Source organism: Chinchilla lanigera, unplaced genomic scaffold (assembly GCF_000276665.1).
Source record: "Chinchilla lanigera isolate Chin_1 unplaced genomic scaffold, ChiLan1.0 scaffold00069, whole genome shotgun sequence".
NCBI classification, from domain to species: Eukaryota; Metazoa; Chordata; class Mammalia; order Rodentia; family Chinchillidae; genus Chinchilla; species Chinchilla lanigera.
This window is the reverse complement of record NW_004955470.1, coordinates 3,287,474-3,306,902: the sequence shown is the minus strand read 5'-3', so window position 1 is coordinate 3,306,902 and position 19,429 is coordinate 3,287,474. Positions and strand designations below refer to the sequence as shown.

The window sequence follows — 19,429 nt, the reverse complement described above, 5'->3', positions numbered from 1 at the left end:
CCCATGGGTAGCTCTCGGCAGGGCAGAGTGAGTGGTGATGAAAGGACCCTCTCTGCTCCATGACTTGCTGTCCGGCCTCATGTGTGAACTCTCCCTACTGGCAGGCCTTCACTAGAGCCCAGCGGATACTGGTGCTGCACCCCAAACCTTCACAGTTGTGAAGTGAACAAACCTCTTTTCTCTGTAAGTGACCTCACTTAGGTATTCTGTCATAGTGGTGGAAAATGGACTAATACAAAGACCAATTTAGGTTAAGGGTTAAGGTAAGTTAATTAAGATGTAGCCCAGAAGTTTAACAACCCCACAGATCTCTAAAATATATGCCCCTTTTATGGCAGAATGCTATCCAAAAATCTCTAATGGTCCTAATAGTTTAGGTTAAACCCTTTCCAAACCAGTCATACTTTTCTTCAAGCAGCTTTCTTAAATTTTATTTGCACATGTAGTTCTTAAATGTTAACATCTCATCGGTAGAAAACGACACCTGATGTCTTTACTCAGTGTGTCAGCTGTGTTACCCATGCGCTCTGATCTCAGGCAAATGATCTAACATGCCGGCCTGTGTCTTCAGCAGTAATATGAAGAAAACCAGTATCTTCCTTCTCTAGTAGTTGTAAGGACCACTGGACTAGCTCAGAACAATGCCAGGCACACAGTAGGCACTCTAATGCCAGCTGCTACTATTAAGCATCAGCTGCTCCTATTATCAGTATTAATTATCAGTAAGGCTGGGACATTCTGCCAGTAGCCACAGATTTATTTGAAATGGAGAAAGTTCCAACTAGCTGATATCTGTACTCCAGAAGGGCGCGATAATGTCCAACAAAAGCAGATTTGACTTCTTTTGACATATTGATTTTAAAAGGCAAAAATGATTAATTAGGGGTAAATCATATTCAAATATCAGACTGAATTGAGTGAGTAACAAATGAGAAGATAAATTTTATTAGCAGAACTTGTAAATTTATATATACTGGATATGAAATTCTTGTCAGATATATGATTTGGAAGTATCTTCTATCTTGTGGGCTGTTTCACTTTTCTGAGTAATCATCAATTTAGCTTTTGATAAGATCTTGCTTTTATAGAAATCTATACTATCAATTTAAAACTTCAGTAGTTGGTTTTTGAAAAAAGTTGTCTTCAAATTAAGATGTAACAGTATTCCTTATAAAATTCATTTTATTTTTTAAAAGCATTTGTATTATTGGATAAATGTTATCTTTAAAAATATAATCTGTACAAAAAAGGAGCAGGCTCTCAGAATGGGTCAGTTATTTTGAGTTCTGTTACCAGAGCCACAGATGCTGCGGGCCAGGCAGCCGCCCTCAGTTGGGACTCCTCCTTCCAGCGCCCAGGAAGTCATAGGCCTGCTCTGAGAGGTCGAAAGGCTCGTGGACTCCGCCCTGAGACAACAGGGCCTGCAGGGCGCCCTCGTTCTCATGGGTTTGCTTGAGGAAGTCAGCGATGATCTTCCACCGCGCAGCCTCGGTCTCCTCTTCGGCCCACCTGAAGGGGGGCAGGAGTGTGGAGTGCAGCAGCGGGAGCACGCAGTCATGGTAGACCAGGAGGAAGCTGGCCTTCAGGAGCTCTCGGTCTCTCTGGGGAAACACCGCCGTAACCGTAAGCAGACCGCACCGTTATGCTTGAAGTAGGAGATTCTAAGCCCTGTTAAAAGCCACCTATATTTTGTTTTTGTCTATGTTGTTGATATTTTGCTGTGGTTCTTTTTCTTGTTATTCTCTTTAAAATAAATAAATAAAAGCCACCCATAACGTGGCATGGAGGAGGTGCCCTTTGTGCTTGGCAGCTAAAGAGCAACCCCAGAGCACAGCTAGGCCATCCCCTGAGACAGTCTCCAAGTGTATCCTCGAGTGTCACACACTTGAGACCATGGCCTCCCATCTAACTCTGGTAACAAAGGGATTGTTCCACTAAGACGCAGTGCAAGGCCAGCTGTGTCTGCTTAGCCCAATTATAGCACAGCAGAGACAACTGTAAGGGGGACAGATTTACACATGGGGTCCAGAGAAACGAGACCCAGGCAATAAGGAGTTGGTAGAGCTGGAGGATTTTCAGCAATGTGTGGGTTGGGGAGCAGGGTCCTTTGGTCCTGAGGGTGCCAGATCCTGGTAACAGGAGTGGAGCCAAGTCAACAGGATCCATCAAGCCTTGATGCCAAGAGGCCATGGTGGGGTCACAAAGGGCACAGCAGCTGGAGGGCAGAGCGACTTGTGTACAACATTCTCCACACAGACATCGGCCAACCACACCAGCGCCGGGGCCTGCTGCGGTACTGCAACCTGCCCCTTTAGCAAAGGTTGTGTGCCAGGGTGGCAAAGGCTGCGTATCAAATGGAGCCCAAGTAAGCACACAACGTATAACTCAGTATATGGTCTATAGCCCCTCCCCCCTGTTAGAGTTTTCAGTTTGTCTGTTCTCCCACAACCCTTATATCAACATGTTAGATCAGGAACTGGCAAGCACTGCACCATGGGGAAATGCAGCTGCGGCCTCTTTGTGTACAGAAAGCATCAGAGACACATGGCTACCCTCAGTCGCTCGCATTACAACAGCAGAGGAGAGTACCTGCAGTGGGGACGTATGGCCTGCACGGTGAAAAATCCTGCCTGGCCTTTTACAGAAGTCATCTGCCAATCCTGGGTTAGAGCAGTCAGACCGCTACTCACAGATCCATGTGACTTCTATGGTAATTACCATTCTAAGCAACACGAGCAGAACCAGGTACTTGTTTAATAGCTGACATAGCTCAGGCCAATCTTATTTTTCCTTCTCCTTATGCGATGTAGGTGTTGGGAACTAGAGGGAGTTTTTCTTTTTTAGATAAGGGATATATGATACCCAGCTGGGACACTCTGGTTTAGAAACTTCCCCTTCATTGAAATAAACCTCAGTGACCCGAAATGACTTTCTTGATCAAGAGTCCCTTCTCACACTAACGAAGGATCATGCACACCCTTTGTAGAATGTGTCTTTGCAACCAAAATAACATGCTATCTGAGTAAGTGGGATTATGATTTTTTAACTAAAAAATAAGTATTATTAGAATGTGCAAACAATCATACCACCACAAATACAAGATTCCAGTGTGAAAAACTGTTATTACCTTCTCTGATCTTTTCAATGTGCTTTCTTTTTCAGCCCATGAACTCTACAAAAGCCAACAGAAATATTACATTAGTTTGAGTATTCACAAATCCTTGCAACACCTATGTAACTTTACTCTGTATTAAACTTATGAGCTGGGTGTGGTGGTGCACGCCTGTGATCCCAGCACTGGGGAGGCTGAGGCAGGAGGATCGGTGTGAGTTCAAGACCAGCCTGGCCTACAAAGTGAGTGCAAGGCCAGCCTGAACTGCATAGCGAGACCCTGTCTCAAAAAAGACAAAAAACAAACAAAAAACCAAAAATAACCCAAAACATGTATGGGCAGGGTTAAAAAAGCTGCTCAGAATCTACACATGCCAGAAGCAACTCTGTAAAGTTAGGCATCCACTGCTAAGAGATATGTGAAAGACACCACAGAAAGAAGCCCTGTTTTTTGTTGTTTTGTTTTATTGAGACAGGGTCTTGTTATATAGCCCAGGCTGGTCTTGAACTCACTATGTAGCCCAGGGTGGCATGATCCTCCTGCTCTAGCTTTCCAATTACTGGGATTACAGGCATGCACCACCATGCCCATTTTTCATTTAAATCAGAACTAATTTTTTTGAAGTGTCTGTAATCCCAGTACTCTGGAAAGCTGAGACAGATGGAGGATAGTAAGCTCAAGCCCAGCCTGGACAACTTAAAGATTTAGCAAGACCCTGTCTCAAAAGAAAAAAGGAAAAGAGGGCTGGGGATGTAGCTCAGTGCGAAGGCTCTGGGTTCGATCTCCAGTATTGGATTAGGGGAAAAAAAGAGAAGAGAATCAGTGGCCACCTCCTTGTCAACTGCACAGACCCAGCATGGACAATGGAATGGTGTTAGGCTTCTAAATTAGCCCTCTGAGGTAAGACAGCAAGGAAAGTAGACAACGCTGCCAAATGCCCCGCTTCCCAACAACCCTGCCTGCCGCGATGATACTATCGGGTGGGGTCAGACAGACTGAAGTGGTTTTGTGAGTAAATATTTCCAATCTGTCCACAGACGTCACAAAAGCTTCTTGAGAGAAAAGAAAACCCAGGGTTCAGCTGATCCCACAGAAATAGGAACTGAAGCCCTCACAGAGCAGCTCCCGGCAGACCCGGGCCTGGATGGAATGTGACCGGGCTGCTTGTCTCAGGGCCTGGGTTTGTGTGTTTGTGGGAGTCTCCCTGTTGGCAGCCGGTTCCTTGGGTAACCTGAAAGCACAGAGCCAAGCAAGAGGTTCTCCAGGAAAGGAAGGGGCACCAGGGGCTCGCAGGAGGGCTCAGAAGGCTCCTGGTTAATCCCTCATGCGAGTGTGGGCCCCACCCTAGCACACCTGCCCGTGGGTGCTCCTGAGGCTACAGAGGACCTTCGAGAGCCTGAGTGTCTCATGAAACAGGCCAGATGCCTGTATTTTAAAAACACCAAACACGCAAGAGAGCGCAATGGTGCACCCAGCAGGGACTCCACCTACTTCTTGGGTCGCAGAGGCAGTCTTTGGGAAGTGACATTTGTACTGAGCGGAAGGTTGAGCCTGGGTTAGCTAGACAGTGGAAGAGACCGGGAGACACCATCCCACTGTGCTAGGAAAACAGCCTCAAGCAGGTGCCAGAACTTGTTCACATGGTGTGTTCGGCCCCTTCCAGGACGCAGCCCATTTCCCACACGGCTGTGCTACCCACCCTCAGAGCGTCCATCACCTCGGGCTGCTCCAAGAGCTGGGGGAAGGAGGCCAACACTGGATGACTGATTAGATCTGAAAGACACAAGAGGAGAAGCTTAGGGGAACGCCATTCACTGTACCTTACTGCACTAGACACGCAAAGATCCAGTCACATTAAAATTACGATACCAAATGATCTCTTGATAACACCATTTATACACTTTAACCTCAACCTCTGCCTATCCCTACACCTTATCCAGGTGTTCCAGGAAAGAACTAAGACCTGGAGGTTCTGGTCACATGACCGAATACTGTGTGGGGAACACTGATACTGTCCTATGAACAGTGGCACCGAAGACACAATACAAAGTGCTCAGCAGCGGGCGCGTGTGGGGCCACTGGTGCCGCTGCGCCAGAGCACCTGGACCTGGATCATTCACAAACAGTGGAAATTTACATCGCACAGCCCGGGATGCCCAGGGCCCCGAGATCAAAGCGCCAGCCAAGCATTTGGTACCTGGTGAGGGCTGTCTTACTGGCCCTTTGGAGAGAGTAACACTGTATCCTCACATGGCAGAAGGCAGAAGGGCAAGCAAGACAGATTCTGGAGGTCATGCCCTTCTGTAAGGTCACCTGATGCCACTTGCGAGAGAGGAGCCTTCTTGGTGGAATCGCCTCTCGAAGCCCCCTCCCCTTGATACCATCACCAGGGCAAAGCCTGGAATTGGAAGCAGACACCTTCAGACCATAGCAGGTACTTCTGAAATGGCAAGGGTGATACATTGGACAACCCCAAGTCCTTAGTAGGGAGTAGTCCTTTCTTTACATCCCATTAGGCTTCCTCTGGTGCTCAACTGCAAACAAAGCCATCAGTCTTGAGCCACTGTCTCCTTACTAGAGAAAAAAATAACGTACCTCATCCCCCTTAAGAAGTAAATGTCACTCCTGAAGCTTTTCTAGAGTTATTACAATCAACTCAAAGCTAAGTGTGAGTTAAAAGGCCTAACTGTCCTCCCTTGGGGTTGTAACTATTCCTTGCGAAATCTCCACGCCACTGTGACTCGGGTTCAACTCCTACTTAGCGGTGCAGGTGGCAAGTCCCTGGGCGAGGGACATCACCCGTGCAAGGTGCCAGCCCCAGCCCACCCCTGTCGCCCCACCCACTCCGGCACAAGCACACAAGCACATGTTCTTGCCTTGGCGCTCAGACATGCTGGGTCCTCTATCCAGAAAGGACCCCCCACGCCCAGGTGTTGAATTCCTTTTTTTTTCTTTTTTTTTTTTTTTTTTTTGAGATAGGGTCTTGCTATGCAGTTCAGGCTGCCCTTAAGTGCACTTTATAGTCCAGGCTGGTGTGGAACTTGCAAGGATCCTCCTGCCTCAGCCTCCTGAGTGCTGGGATTACAGGAGTATGCTCAGCTTAAATTCCTTTCTGAGCTCTCATTTTAATTAGTCTTTGCTCAGAGCAGCATTTCCTCCCACGAATCCTGGCCCTCCTAGTGTTTACCCTCTCTGTGCATCTTCCTTCTGAGCATCTATTTCAAAGGACGAATGGCTTTGTGTGTCTGAGGCCTGTTGCTCCATTAGGAGAGGGACGACCCTGCCTGTCCCATTCATCATGGACCTATATGATGTCTGGCATGCAGCAGACCACACGTATCTGCTTGCTGACCTACTGAGTTCAAACCACAGCCAATAAAACTAAACGGTGTTCCTTTTTGAGGGAGATTCTTCTGACACATGCATTTGCCCTTGCAGGTTCATTCATGTCAGTAAAATGTGTCACTGGAAAAAGTTAAACGCAAGGGAAAGCAACAGGGAGGAAATGAAGGACACAAAAAGCTATAAAATGTAAAGGAAAACAAGTAACAAAGTGCTGAAAGTAAGGCCTTTCCTATCAGGAATTACTTCAAATGTAAATGGATTAAAACCCCAATCAAATAATTATTTAACATTTTACTTGGAACAAATTTCAAACTCAATAGAATTTGCAAGAATAAAAACAGTACATAGACAATTAGAATATTCTTTACCTTGATTCACTGATTTTTGTTTTGTTTTTTTGAGACAGGGTCTCACTATGTAGGTCAGGCTGGCCTTGAACTCACAGCAATCCTCCTGCCTCAGCCTCCTGAGTGCTGGGGTTATGGGCATGCGCCACCATGCCTGGCTGATTCACTGATTTTTAACTAATCCAATGACACCTATACTTCATGTATTAAGAATCAGCTATTTGAGGATTTTGGTTTCTTCCCCAGATGATAACTTGCACACCAAATACACGGGGAAAAGATAGGTTATTTAGAGACAGGCTGGGAAAATACAAGTAGATTTGAGTTTCAAGCTCCCATAACTTAAAATGTGAAAGAGTACATCTGAAAGAACTGAATACGTATTTGAGCTCCCAAAGCTCCACACTCTGCATCCAAAGTACCGACACTGACGCCACCCACATACTTTATTCCAAACGTCCCACTTAGAAGCATAGTTACATCTACGCGAAGCACAGAGCATTAATGACAGGCTCCTTACCAGCGTTCTGTGAGCTCGTTCTGTCTTTCAGCAGCACATCTCCAAGAATTTGTCGATAAAATACCAACAGGTGAGAGCAGCACATACTTCCAATCAGTGTTTCTGGCAGGAGACTATTGCAGAAGAAAGAAATGCATCCTGTAAGCAATCCCCTCCCACCGTACCTACAGTGCTTTTTTTCTTTTTAAAGCTGTGCATTACTTTAGTGAACAGTTCCCAGTTTTGTTTCATTATTGGGAAACATTTTAACAGCTGAAAGGAGAATTTCCAGGCAGGTGGGCACAGTGAGCCTCAGAGACATATTTTAGGCGTGTGCTTTCAGTCTTAGCTGTGCTATAACCCTTGCGTTTCCATGTTAGCATAAACACCCCGATTAATGCCAACCACTTGTTTTGGAGAGGAAAGGACTGGTGAGCCACCAGCTGGAACAAAGGCCTGTGGCTGCCACGCCTGGTGCGGTGGGCGCAGAGGAAGTGCCGCTGTGACTGTTCTCGGGTAGGTGTGACACTCGAGGGCGCGACACACCTAGGCTGGATCCCGACTGCGCGATTTCCTAGCAGCGGTGGACTAATTACTACTCACTGTCCTTGTACTTTCATTTCCTCGTGTGTGAAGAGCATTATCTGCAGTTCACGTTACCCAGAGGATTGGAATGGCGGGAGGGTGGCGTGCCTAAAGCAGTGCCTGTGTACAAGGGGCTCAAAACCAGAAAACAATTGCACAGTGAAGTTGTTATAATTTTGGAATGTGCTGTGTAATCCCCATGGTAACCACAAAGAAAATATCTACAGAATATACACAAGAGGAAACGCCTAGGGAATAAAAATGTGTCACTGTAAAAAGTTAAACCCAAAGGAAAGCAATAGGGAGGAAATAAAGGACACAAAAAGCTATAAAATGTAAAGGAAAACAAGCAACAAAGTGCTGAAAATAAGGCCTTTCCTATCAGGAATTACTTTAAATGTAAATGGATTAAAACCCCAATCAAAAGATAAAAATCAGAAGAATAGATTTAAAAAGTTCAAATATATGCTGTCTATAAGAGACTCTAGGTGTAGGACACTCATAAGTCAAAGTCATCAATGAGACTCCAATTTTTATAAGCTACCCTTTAATTTTAATTTCTAGGAAAGTTTAGAAGGAAAAATTGTCAGGGAGGTAATGTTTAGGTTTCTAGCTGATCAGAAGAGAACAGACAGAATATGACCACTGTGATGATGCAAAAGCAATAGGTTCCATGGGTAGTTAGAGCCTGGAATTTAGGCCGAGTATCCTGTAGCACTCCCTGCATTTCTAGAAACACTAAAAAGAACAAGACGGGCTCTCTTACCACGTTCATATCATATATACTAACAGGCACACAGAGTCAGGAATCATTTTTCTAATGTTGCCAAAATTCCAACTGAGATTTCAAAGGCTGGCTGCAGGGGACCAGCCAAGCTGCCTGGGTGCCACCACATGCCCTGTCGGGGTTCCTGCTGTGACTCCCCAGGGTTGTCGTATGCCCTGCCTCTGGTCCCCAGCCCACCCGGGCGGTGTTCCCGCTGCACGCCCAGATTCAGGGCTCATGCTGAAGAACAGCCGCTGCCTTTGCCAGGGGAAGGGAGGAACCTTCCTTCCTCCTGTTTGGTCCTCACCTTTCTCCATCTGTCTGCAAGGCACCAGTGTGGGTACAGTGGGCCCGCCTTTCCTCCTGGCACCTTCCCATCACACGAGGCAACGTGGCTCCACTTTTTACAAGATTTCCTTCTGAGAAATCCCTGGCTTTTCTAAGCCCAAAGATGACCAGAAAGTTCTGGGCTATACAAAGTTAGCTGAACTGAAGAAATAAAAAGCTACTTCTCTCTGACAGTACAAACTCTGCTGGCGGGTGTGGGACAGATGTAACTAATGGGCCTCAGTCAAGTAATACTCCTGCTTTATTCATTTTTAGCAACAGTGTAATGGAAGAACAAAGAGAAAGGATGGAATGCACCAAAAGGGCAAGGAAAATAAATTCACAGCAAATTCATACACAAGTACATACAACCTACTCTACAGCCCAGTGTTTCTTGGCATTCAGAACTGGGAGAGTCTAAATTCGAGCCTTTCCCTCAACAGGGGCTTTGAAGCCGGCCTTGGTCAAATCCTACCAGGTTAATCCCCTCTGGAAAGCAGCTCCAAAAGTAGCAAGACAAATTTTGGTGAAGCAGAAGCGTCTATTTGCTTCTGATCAAAGAGACATGGTCACCACGATCACAACCAGTTCCACAAAACGAGACTGTGGACCCCTGAGGGCAAGCCCAATGCTCTTTCCTGCTGGAAGAGATGAGTCCGGTCTGCACTGGCTTGTTCGCGCTGTCACGGGTCTCCTGCTGGCCACAGGGCCCACACGTGTGAGGTTGCTGGCCGGTGAGGGCCGCCTATGGGCTTGCAGCAAGGGGACTGGGGAAAGGGCCCTGACCCACACTCTGACTGGGCTCGCACCCTTGGCCTGCCCTGTGGTGTGTCCTTGGCACAATGGATAAAACCCCCTATTCTTTCTCCTTGGACTAGAGAAGTCTGGCCAGCAGAGGTGGGGGTGGGGCGTGAGGTGGGGGGCACCTTGGAAGGACAGGAGAGCTGCGGTGTCCTTCCTGGCCTTCTCCCCTGTGCTGAGGAGGCAGATGAGGAGAGGCGAGGGTGCTGGGTGCAGACTCAGAGCTGAGAGGTCCTAACGCTCACCTGCTGGTGCCTGGCCTTTCACACATCCTCACACCATGGCCCGCACCCCAAAGCCCTGCTGCAGGGCCCAGGGCCTCTGATTTCACCGTGTCCTGGCCTGGTTTCTCTGAGAGGGCGGCCTGTGCCTGGGTCACAGCAGCTGGGTGGCCCAGCCTGTACCTGACAGTCCCAGGATACACCTCAGGATCAGGCAAAGTGACAGGCGCTCTCAAGACTGTGGGCTCCGGGAAGAGAGAAGAGCACACAACAGACAGGCCCCGGGGGGCCAGGTGCGCATGTACACAAGCAGGAGAGCCCCACTTGGAAATCGCTTCACCAACACTTCCTGGGCGCCCACTGTGTACTGTAATCAAACAATGCCTCCACCCCTGAGTTTTGGAGGACAAGGCTGCAGGACCCTTTGGTCAAACCCAGCACATGGAAGAGTGTTCCCGGCTTCGGAGGAATGGGCTGCCTGCCTGCCCTCTGTGCTGTGCTTGATCTTGAGGTTGTAAGAAGTATCTGAACCCTGGAATGTGGAGCCAAAGGCACAGCATCAAGAGCCGCCCCTGACAGACACGCGCGGCAGTGCCCTGGTTCCCAGAGGTTTGCCTTCCAGATGAGCGGCGGGGCAGCCAGAGAAGGGTGAGGTCAAATGGGACGCGGCTCTTCTCTTACAAAGACTGCTACTGTGCTGGGTTTCCACCTTGCAAAAGAGCAATTTTCTCATAAAAGACTGCCAAAAAAGAGAATTTACAGGCTTGAAGACATCCAAGAAAGAAAAAAAAGTCCAAGAGAGTAAGTAATACCTAGGAGCACATTATTAATGGTCACTGAAAGATTTAACTGTTAGTAGTGTAATAATAAGATGCACCTCAGTATTAGAGGTAAGAACAGGGATATTTAACCTCATGATCTGGAATGAGCAAAGCAACCACTCGGAGGGATGCCTTCTCTCCCTGCTTCTTGGTAACCTGTGGGTAAGGAGCCGGGCCTGGAAGGACAGTCCCCTGCATCGGCTCGGCCCCACGCTGTGCTCCCTCCGCCCTGTCCCCCCCGGGTGCCCAGGCCCTGTGTGGGAAGTTCCTTTCCTCTCTCATAGCCACCCTCCTCCAACCCTGCAAAGTTTGCTTCTACTCCTCCCTGGATCCTACCGGGTGAATAGCACATCTTCATTCAAACAAATTTTACAGCACTATTTGGCATTATACACATTTATTATTCTAATGGTAAATAACGATGGCTAGCGCTATAGTGTTTTGCTGAGTGCCATGCATAATCTATACAAAGTAAGTCCTTTATATGCTTTCTTTCCATTAAATCTTGTTACAGTTTTGAGGGGTTTATATTGGTATGCCTATTTTTTTCAGAATAGTCTCAATATTGTAATAGTGGTACATAAATCTCTTTTAAGTCTAGTGTAAAGTCTAAAGGGCACTGAGTGAGAAACTAGTAGATCTGAGATCTGAGATTCCATTCGTATAAATGTCTCCTGAACAAAACACAAGTTAAAAACACCATGGGAAACCACTACTTACTTTTCAAAATGGTCAGAACAGAAAAAACTAGTAATACAAAGTGCTGTCAAGAATATGGAGTAAATGAAACTCACGCACTGTTAGTGAGAAGGTAAATGGTATAGTTGTTTTGGAAAACAGTTTGGCAGCTTCTTATAAAGTTAAAGCAAAACCAGATGACCCAGCAATCCCACTCCTAGGTTATCTCTACCCATGAGAAGTGGAGGCAGATGTCCACACACAGGAAACCTGTATGCAAGCTGTGCGTGGTGGTGCATTGCCTGTCATCCCAGCACTCTGGGAGGCTGAACCAAAAGGATCACAAGTGTGAGCCCAGCCTGGGGTATTAGTGACTTAGTGAGACCCTGTCTCAAAATCTCAACATTAAATTTTTTTTTTAAAAGTTGGGGATGCAGTTCAGTGTGAAGGCCTTGGGTCCAATCTCCAGTACTGGGCAAAAAAAAATCTTGTATGCATGTGTTTAGAGCCCTTTATTCATAATTACCCAAACTAGACACAGTCCAACAACCTAGAGGATGGATAAACAAACTGTGGTATATTCATCAAATGTAACACTGCCTAGAAAGAAAAGCAACAAAGGAACATGTGCAGCAGCCTGGACGAACCTCCGCTGCATCATGCTGAGAGAACGAAGCCAAATTCAAAGGCCACTGCTATGGATTCCATTTATGAAAGTCTGGAAAAGGCAGAACTGTTAGGGAAGAAAACAGGTGAGTGGTTGCCTGAGGCTGGGGGACTGTAAAGGGATGTGAGTTTAGTTTTTAGAGTAAGGGAAATATTCTGAATCGTAATTGTGGCTGTTTTTACACGATTGTACACATCTGTCAAAACTCTAAGAATCATACACTACACGGGATAAATTTTGCTGCATATAAATTAAATCTCAGTACACCTGACAATAAAAATGAAAAAATTCCCTAAAGATAGGATTACACACTGGTAAGCCCCATATATTCAAAAGTGTCTGAATTATTTATGACCCAATATATCACTTGGGTTAACTAGTCAATGGGAGAGTAGGTGAATATCTGCTGATAGTGTTTGTTTGTTTTGTTTTACAGGGACAGGGTTTCCCTATGTAGTTCAGGCAGGCTTTGAAGTCACTCCTAGCCCACCCTGGCCTCAAACTCTTGGAGATTCTCTTCAGTTACAGGTACGCACCTCCACGCTCAGCTCCCAACTGATCTTTGGCAGAAGAATTAATGAGGAACAAAACAACTGACAAAACAGTGAGCTGACTAGGCAGGATGCAAAGCCAGAAGCAGAGGCGGCCCCCAAAGTCTCCCGAGCCCATGGGAGAGGTGAGCAGGTACCGACCTTAGTATGTGTCTTGATCGCTGGTTCAGAGACCTCAGTTTCACCAGAAGTTGAGGCTGCCTTCGCATAGTCAGCATCTGATGGAAAACGCTGCTGTGTGCTGTTAAAAAAAAAAAAAAATCAAAGACAACCCTAAAAAGTTGAAGTGTTTGGGAGCGAGTATAATAAAGCAAGTGTCTGATGAAAATGTGCCACCAGCGTGCTGAAGTGTGTGATAGGCGGGAGTCCCCGCGTACTCTTGGAGAGCTGAGGACACAGGGTGACGTGAGTGCTGATGGCCTCGGAAAGGCACCGGGCTGTGTCACTGTGGGAGTTTAAAGGGCACACGTGGCTTCAGAACCAACTGCGTCCCAGACCCCAAACTCCTTCCTGTTCTAACAAGTTGGGACACCAGCCCTGTGGGGACGGCAGCAGCGATCACCAAACAAAGGCGGGGTGCTGAGGAGAGCCAGGGAGCTCCACGAGGACAGGAGTCTTACCCTCCGTTCCCCAGGCCCCAGCACACTGCCTGGCCGATGGCCACAGTAAAAGAGACTCAACTTGCTGGAGGGCAGCGCGGCCGTGCGCATCAGTTTCACTGTCTACACGCTCTGACTTTGCCACAGGCGAGCTCTGAATCAGCCTGGGCTGTTTTTAAAAGCGTGAACCCAAGTGAAGAACACAGTGAGAGCTGCCTTCTCGGAGGAACCTGCGATGTGCTCCAGCTTTGAGGGAAGGAAAGCGACACCTAAGAGCTGTACCTCTCCTGGACACAGAAGGGTCCACTTCCACGCCTTTCTCGTAGGGAGTCCCGCCATTCAAGAAGAGCTCGTAAGTTCTAGAAAAGGAAAACCCGCTATGGTGGGTACGCCTCATGGGCATTTTGTGAACACTGGAGTCAGCAGTAAAATACACTTGAGCACAAAGGTATTCACAGACTTAATATTGACTATTATGTCTACAATCAGTGATAAAAAGGAGACAGCTGTGGGTCCCTAGTAGGTGCCATCTCGGTCAACAGACTCTTAGTACAAACTATAGGGAATATGTTTTTTTCATGAAAATGAGAAAGATTCATCGACATTATTTGACTTTAATGACAATTAATAACTACTTTGAATACATTTTCCAATGAATTGAGTCATTATTGGAAACAAAGCCATTATGAATTTCAATTATTTTTAAAATATAAAAGTGATGTGTATGTAATGCTATAAAAAATTTGGATGGCAAAGAAATCTCTTCCCATCTTTCCTTCCTACTTTGGCACATCATCCCCTCTTATCTTTTTCTACGCAAAGGCAAACAAATATACAGGATAAACAGTGAATTTTAAAACTGATACACGTTCCCCCCACCACCCCGGTTGTGGGGATCAAAAGCACAGCTTCATGTAAAGACTACCGCAAGCTACACCCGCAGCCCTGCATGCATCTGTTCTGAAGTAGCGTACTACCTAGGTGCAGAAAGTAGAAGTTAAAAGGCCCCTTTGATCCTACCACGCCAGGATCCGGCTCCCTGGCACCTACCCACAGAAGCTGACAAATAGTTTCTAATGAACAAAAGGGGAGCCACAGCATTCAGACTGTTGTCTTGCATTTTGTATGCTACACACTGGAGGTGTTTCTGTATTACATCACAGAGCTCTACCTCGCTTAAAAAATACCTGTGACTTCACTTTTAGAAAGATGCAGATATATTTTCCTTATTTCTTTCATTAAGTACTGCAAAAAAAAAAAAAAAAAAAAATCCCTGAACATGTTTTCTAAACATGCCACAAGAGCTTGGGTTTTTACACCCACCCTTGCTAATGGGGGACCCCTCCCACCCATGGGGGTGACCCCAAGGCAGGAAGTAGTGAGGACTTTTACCTCTGGATTTGAGACATTACACACCACAGCCTTGAATTCTGTAATTCCGACTTGGGATCTTGCTCACTGTCATTCTGCCTGCCCTTTTGTGTCTCCTCTGTGAATTTGCTTATATCCTAAACTTAGAGCTGTATTTCCCCCATTTAGAAATTCAGATGATCTTTGTCTTACTAATTTTCAAGAGCTTTTTTTGTATTTGGGACAATGGGATTCTTACCACAAATATCTGCTTCCCGTCTGCCTTTTGCTCCTAAAATTTAAATTTATTTACAGCTCCCATGTCCCACCCACAGGAGAAAGGCAGAGGTACACAGGACCTCAGGACCCTCACTCAGCTTTCCCACTCCTTGAAGAGAATTAGGCTCTGTCGGCAGCACAGGGAAATGTGCCAGTACATGGGAAATTACTGACAGGACGTCCTCAGCAGCCAGTCAGTGCAAATATCTCTTAAAATGCTGACTCTACACATCATTTCTTCCTTCCTGGGATGAAACTCTGCAAGCTGTCCTTACACAGCACCTCAAACAACGCTCAAGTCAACAGTGAAAACTTGGTGAAGTGCTAACAGAACAAATCTGAGCTACCCAGACCCTAAAAGACGAACTTGTGCAAAACTGCTCATTGGTAAGGAACGCACAGCCCACTTACTTGGTTGGAATAGGAACACCACTGGCATCGAACAGCTTCAGAAAGGCCCAGCCACAACTTAACTCTCCTCGCTCACCGGTGGACTAGAAAGCAAAACAAGTGTGTGACTCAGAGGCCGCACACCAAGTCCTCTGAGAGGAACAAAACGTGTGTTCACCCCCAGGACTAAAGCAGCTCTTTCCCGGAAAATACAGTGAGACCTAAGAGATGCCCACTTCACTCAAACTGTAAAGATGGTACTTCAAGTGACAATCGTGTTTTTTTGAAACTGTTCTTAAAAATCCCTTGAACCTCATGAGGTGGCCACAACTGCTCTTGGGCCTGGAGTGCTACCTGCATTCTGTGAACTGGTCTCAAATTACACCGATACCGCTTGGGATTGAAACTCGGTTTCACTGCCAGGTGGAATGCAGAACTGGTCACTCAAGGGCTTTTGTGCTCAGAAGTTTCTCTACTGTCAACTGCCAGAGGCCACTGAGGCTGGCTTGGGGACCTGCTCCTCCTGCCGTCCTACACATTTGCAATACACATGCATGAGTCTGTCTTAAGGTGTCTTAGCAGTGGTACATAGGACCACTAATGTCACCTCTCTGTGATGATTCTCTGAGTTACTGGGGGCGGCCAAGTTGTTTATTATTAATTATTATTATTGTTATTATTGGTTTTTTGAGGCAGGGTCTTACTGTATAGTTCAGGCTGGTCTTGAACTCACAGTGATCTTGAACTACTTGAACTACTGTGTAGTTTAGGCTGGCCTCACACTCACAGTGATCCTCCTGCCTCAGCTTCCTGAGGGCTGGGATCACAGGCATGCACCACCATGCCTGACAGAGGCCAAGTTTATATTCTACATCTCTGGAGCTATTATTAGAACGTGCAGATGTGGACTGACCAGCACAGCTCACACCCACGGGTTCAACAGTTCATGTGACTTCTTAATCCAAGTTTCTGGTGTGCTCTTAAGAAAATGACCACTGTGCCAGGTCCTTTCATAACTCTCAGTCACAAAGTTAAGAGCACTTGGTCCCTGGAGGACAGAGGTGACCGGCCCCTGAGCTAGAATGCTTCTGTCACTTTTATTACTTTCTATATAGTCCCAGCCTTTTGAAACTGACATTCTTTCAAAGCACTAGCATTCACTAATGCCATGAATGCAAACAAATACCATTTTAAATGCCACCGAGAAAGCACTATCTACAAAATTAGAATCATTGTCGACTGACAATTCCACAAGGGATTAAAATTCTATTACACAGAAGCCTTCTAGTATTTTACCTGTAAATAGACATATTTCTAACACATCCCTTTCAACTGAGACATTAGAATGCTTTATGTTTCAGCTGACTTACATTGCGAATATAAGAAATTCCAAGTTCAAACAAGATTCCGAGGTCTGGGGATGAAGAATTGGACCTGATGAAACAATCCCCACTGAGCAAGCAGGGCAGGATGCCAGTAACCTGCAGTGGTGGAGAAACCAGAGTTACTGATGAGGAGGAAAAGCGGGGAGGCTGTTCAACTCCCCGGACCATCTGTGAATGGTTTATGCCCCTGCATTATGACAAAGGTCTTTTAAGGAAAATGAAAAGCAGATGTACTGATTACTGTTGCTTTACTTTTTGCTTTGGGCAGAGTCAATGTGAAGCGAGTATTGTAAGCAGGTCCCAGGCTTTATAAAGCATAGTTTGCACAAGGTGTTTACATAAGGCATTTACTTAGCCAGTGTCTGCACAAACAGAACTGAAATGAAAGATGAAGGCACACACTTGCTCAGCTCTCCTGACCCCTGTCTTGTAAATGTTCCTTTCCCTTTTGCTCATCTCTTCCCTCTCCCTAGGCAACCAAATCTCCCCTTCTTGCCTAAATAGTCCTACCTACCCGCCAGGGTCTACTTTCTCTTCTACAGTACCTGCTCTGGGGAATAAGGGCTGGATCGAACCTCCCCTCCTTGGGCTCCCAAAGCACTCAGAACCCCATCACCATTGCAGTCAGTCAATGATGTTTTCTACAGTGCCCATCCCCCAGGGCTCCTCTAAGGCCTTTACCAAACATCGTGCACAGGGGCCCAGCACAGGGCCCGGTACATGGCTAGAGCACCGCAGATGCAGGGAGTCACTATTATTCACAGATGTGTTTCTTCTCCACTATCCTGCAAATTCCCACACACCCAGGATGAATGCCTGGCACTTAGCAGATGCTTAACTGAACTCAACAATGGATTCTATACTTACGCATCCTCCCAATACACCTTTATATTCCAGGAAAGCACTAGAACATTCCACCCTCACACTTCACACACACAGACATGCCCCTGCAGACGGAGCCCAGCGGTTTCTCCCTGGGGGCAGGGAGCTCACGAGGTCACACTGCACTTGCGGGAGTTGTGCTAGGGGCGAGTGAGGACACAAGCACACACATCGAGGTGGCTGGGCCTCGAGCACGGCCTGTGTCCTCTCACCAAACCTCCCCATTGGTTGCTTTACAATCTTTTGATGCTATAAGAGGAAGGGCAAGTAAGAGTTTTCAGGGTGCAGTAACACAAACAAGTTAGTTGTGGGAGGGAAAGAAAATGCTAAAGTAACGAAACCTCGGTGGTAGAAATCAAGTAAAGTAAACTGTACACAATTAATGCTGGATGAAGAACATAAAGACATCTTTGATTCACTGGTGTCCACGTAACCCTGAGTCATGGTTTGAAAGTCTCGTTTGAGTGGTGACAGTCCCAGGGTGTAGGCACAGTCCTCAGGCGTCACCTTTGATTTTATCTGGGAAAACACAACTGTCAGTAGCACGGTGTGAAGGGTTCATTTTGGAAAAACACCCTACTTCCTAAATTTTATCTTCTTGTTTTCATGTTTCATCAAATGGGTATTTTCTAAAATTAACATCCACTGAATAAGATGATTCATAGGAATTATAGCGTTGGGTGAGTCAGGGATATGAGTAATTTTTTACCTAAGGCTTCAAGGAACACTAAGGAATTTAAAGATTTGAATCTGGGCCCGTGTGACTCTGTCACAGTGACAGCCTCACTTTAGAGCTTAACTTCATCAACTTAATAGGTAAGAGAAGTTCATTTTTATTCCACTCACTCAGCAGATCACCTACCTGGGGAGAAAAAGCCCACGTTTTGGGCTTCTTTGGTTGCCATGTGGCTCGGACTGTATGAATGTTGCTCAGGACCTGAAATGAGATTTTCCCTTTGAAATCATACTGTAGAAAGGTTTTTTTTTTTTTTTTGTCTTTTTGAGACAGGGTCTTGCTATGCAGTTCAGGCTGGCCTTGAGCTCACTTTGTAGCCCAGGCTGGTCTTGAACTCACAACGATCCTCCTGCCTCAGCCTCCTGAATGCTGGGATTACAGGCATACGCCACCACACCCGGGCTGAAAGTTCTTTGATGTATCACTACTTCTCAGTCCTGGAGTGCTGACAGCGGGAAAGGGGAGCTTTCATTTTTAATTTCATGCAGTTCCACGATGTTTTTCTTTTTACATCAACTCCAGCATACATGTAACTTTTAAAATAGTTAGTGAGAAACAAGCCTTACAACATTTATTAAGAAAACAATGAAGAAACTAATAAAATGAATTTGGACTTGGACCTTTGTGGCTGTAATAAGTTGTTATAAATGAAATACTTAAGAGCTGAGAGTGAAATTTCAGATAGAAGTGGCCTTTTAAGAGTTGGGACAAGCGGGGGCTGGGGATTTAGCTCAGCGGCAAAGTGCCTGCCTGGCAAGCGCAAGGTCGTGAGTTCGATTCCCGGTACTGGAGAAAAACCAAAAAAAAAAAAAAACAAACAAAGAGTTGGGACAAGCATTTCATATGTTGTCCTTCACCCTGTCGCTAAGACAGACACTGTCATCAGCTGGGAGACACACCACATTTTGCTTCAAGGTTCTAGGCTCACAAATTATACTCTTTTTGCAATTTAACCTCTTATGAAAAGCTACCTGTATGAGGTTTGCCCTGCAGTTTACACAAAACAATGAAACACAAAAGGAGCCAAACTTTATGTAAAATTATATGCCAAATTCTAGAAAGTTAAGGCCCATTAAATTTGTTTTTTT

General features: G+C 46.1%; 1 protein-coding gene across 3 annotated transcripts in view; it reads right to left on the bottom strand.

Moving 5' to 3' along the window:
- Nucleotides 1-913: 913 nt before the first annotated feature.
- The window catches only part of Nphp1 (nephronophthisis 1 (juvenile)), a 44,535-nt gene continuing 26,019 nt past the window's right edge, over nt 914-19,429 (bottom strand). For 2 of the 3 annotated variants that reach the window (XM_013522831.1, XM_005400633.2), the window contains exons 12-20: nt 18,468-18,542; nt 16,709-16,819; nt 15,360-15,442; nt 13,602-13,678; nt 12,862-12,961; nt 7,325-7,437; nt 4,812-4,885; nt 3,128-3,172; nt 914-1,601 (exon numbers count right to left, since the gene is read on the bottom strand). In XM_013522831.1, the coding sequence (XP_013378285.1) occupies nt 1,329-1,601; nt 3,128-3,172; nt 4,812-4,885; nt 7,325-7,437; nt 12,862-12,961; nt 13,602-13,678; nt 15,360-15,442; nt 16,709-16,819; nt 18,468-18,542 (951 nt within the window). In that variant the 3' untranslated portion in view covers nt 914-1,328. The remainder of the gene's footprint in view (nt 1,602-3,127; nt 3,173-4,811; nt 4,886-7,324; nt 7,438-12,861; nt 12,962-13,601; nt 13,679-15,359; nt 15,443-16,708; nt 16,820-18,467; nt 18,543-19,429) is intronic. The other variant, XM_005400634.2, reaches the window with a different exon arrangement.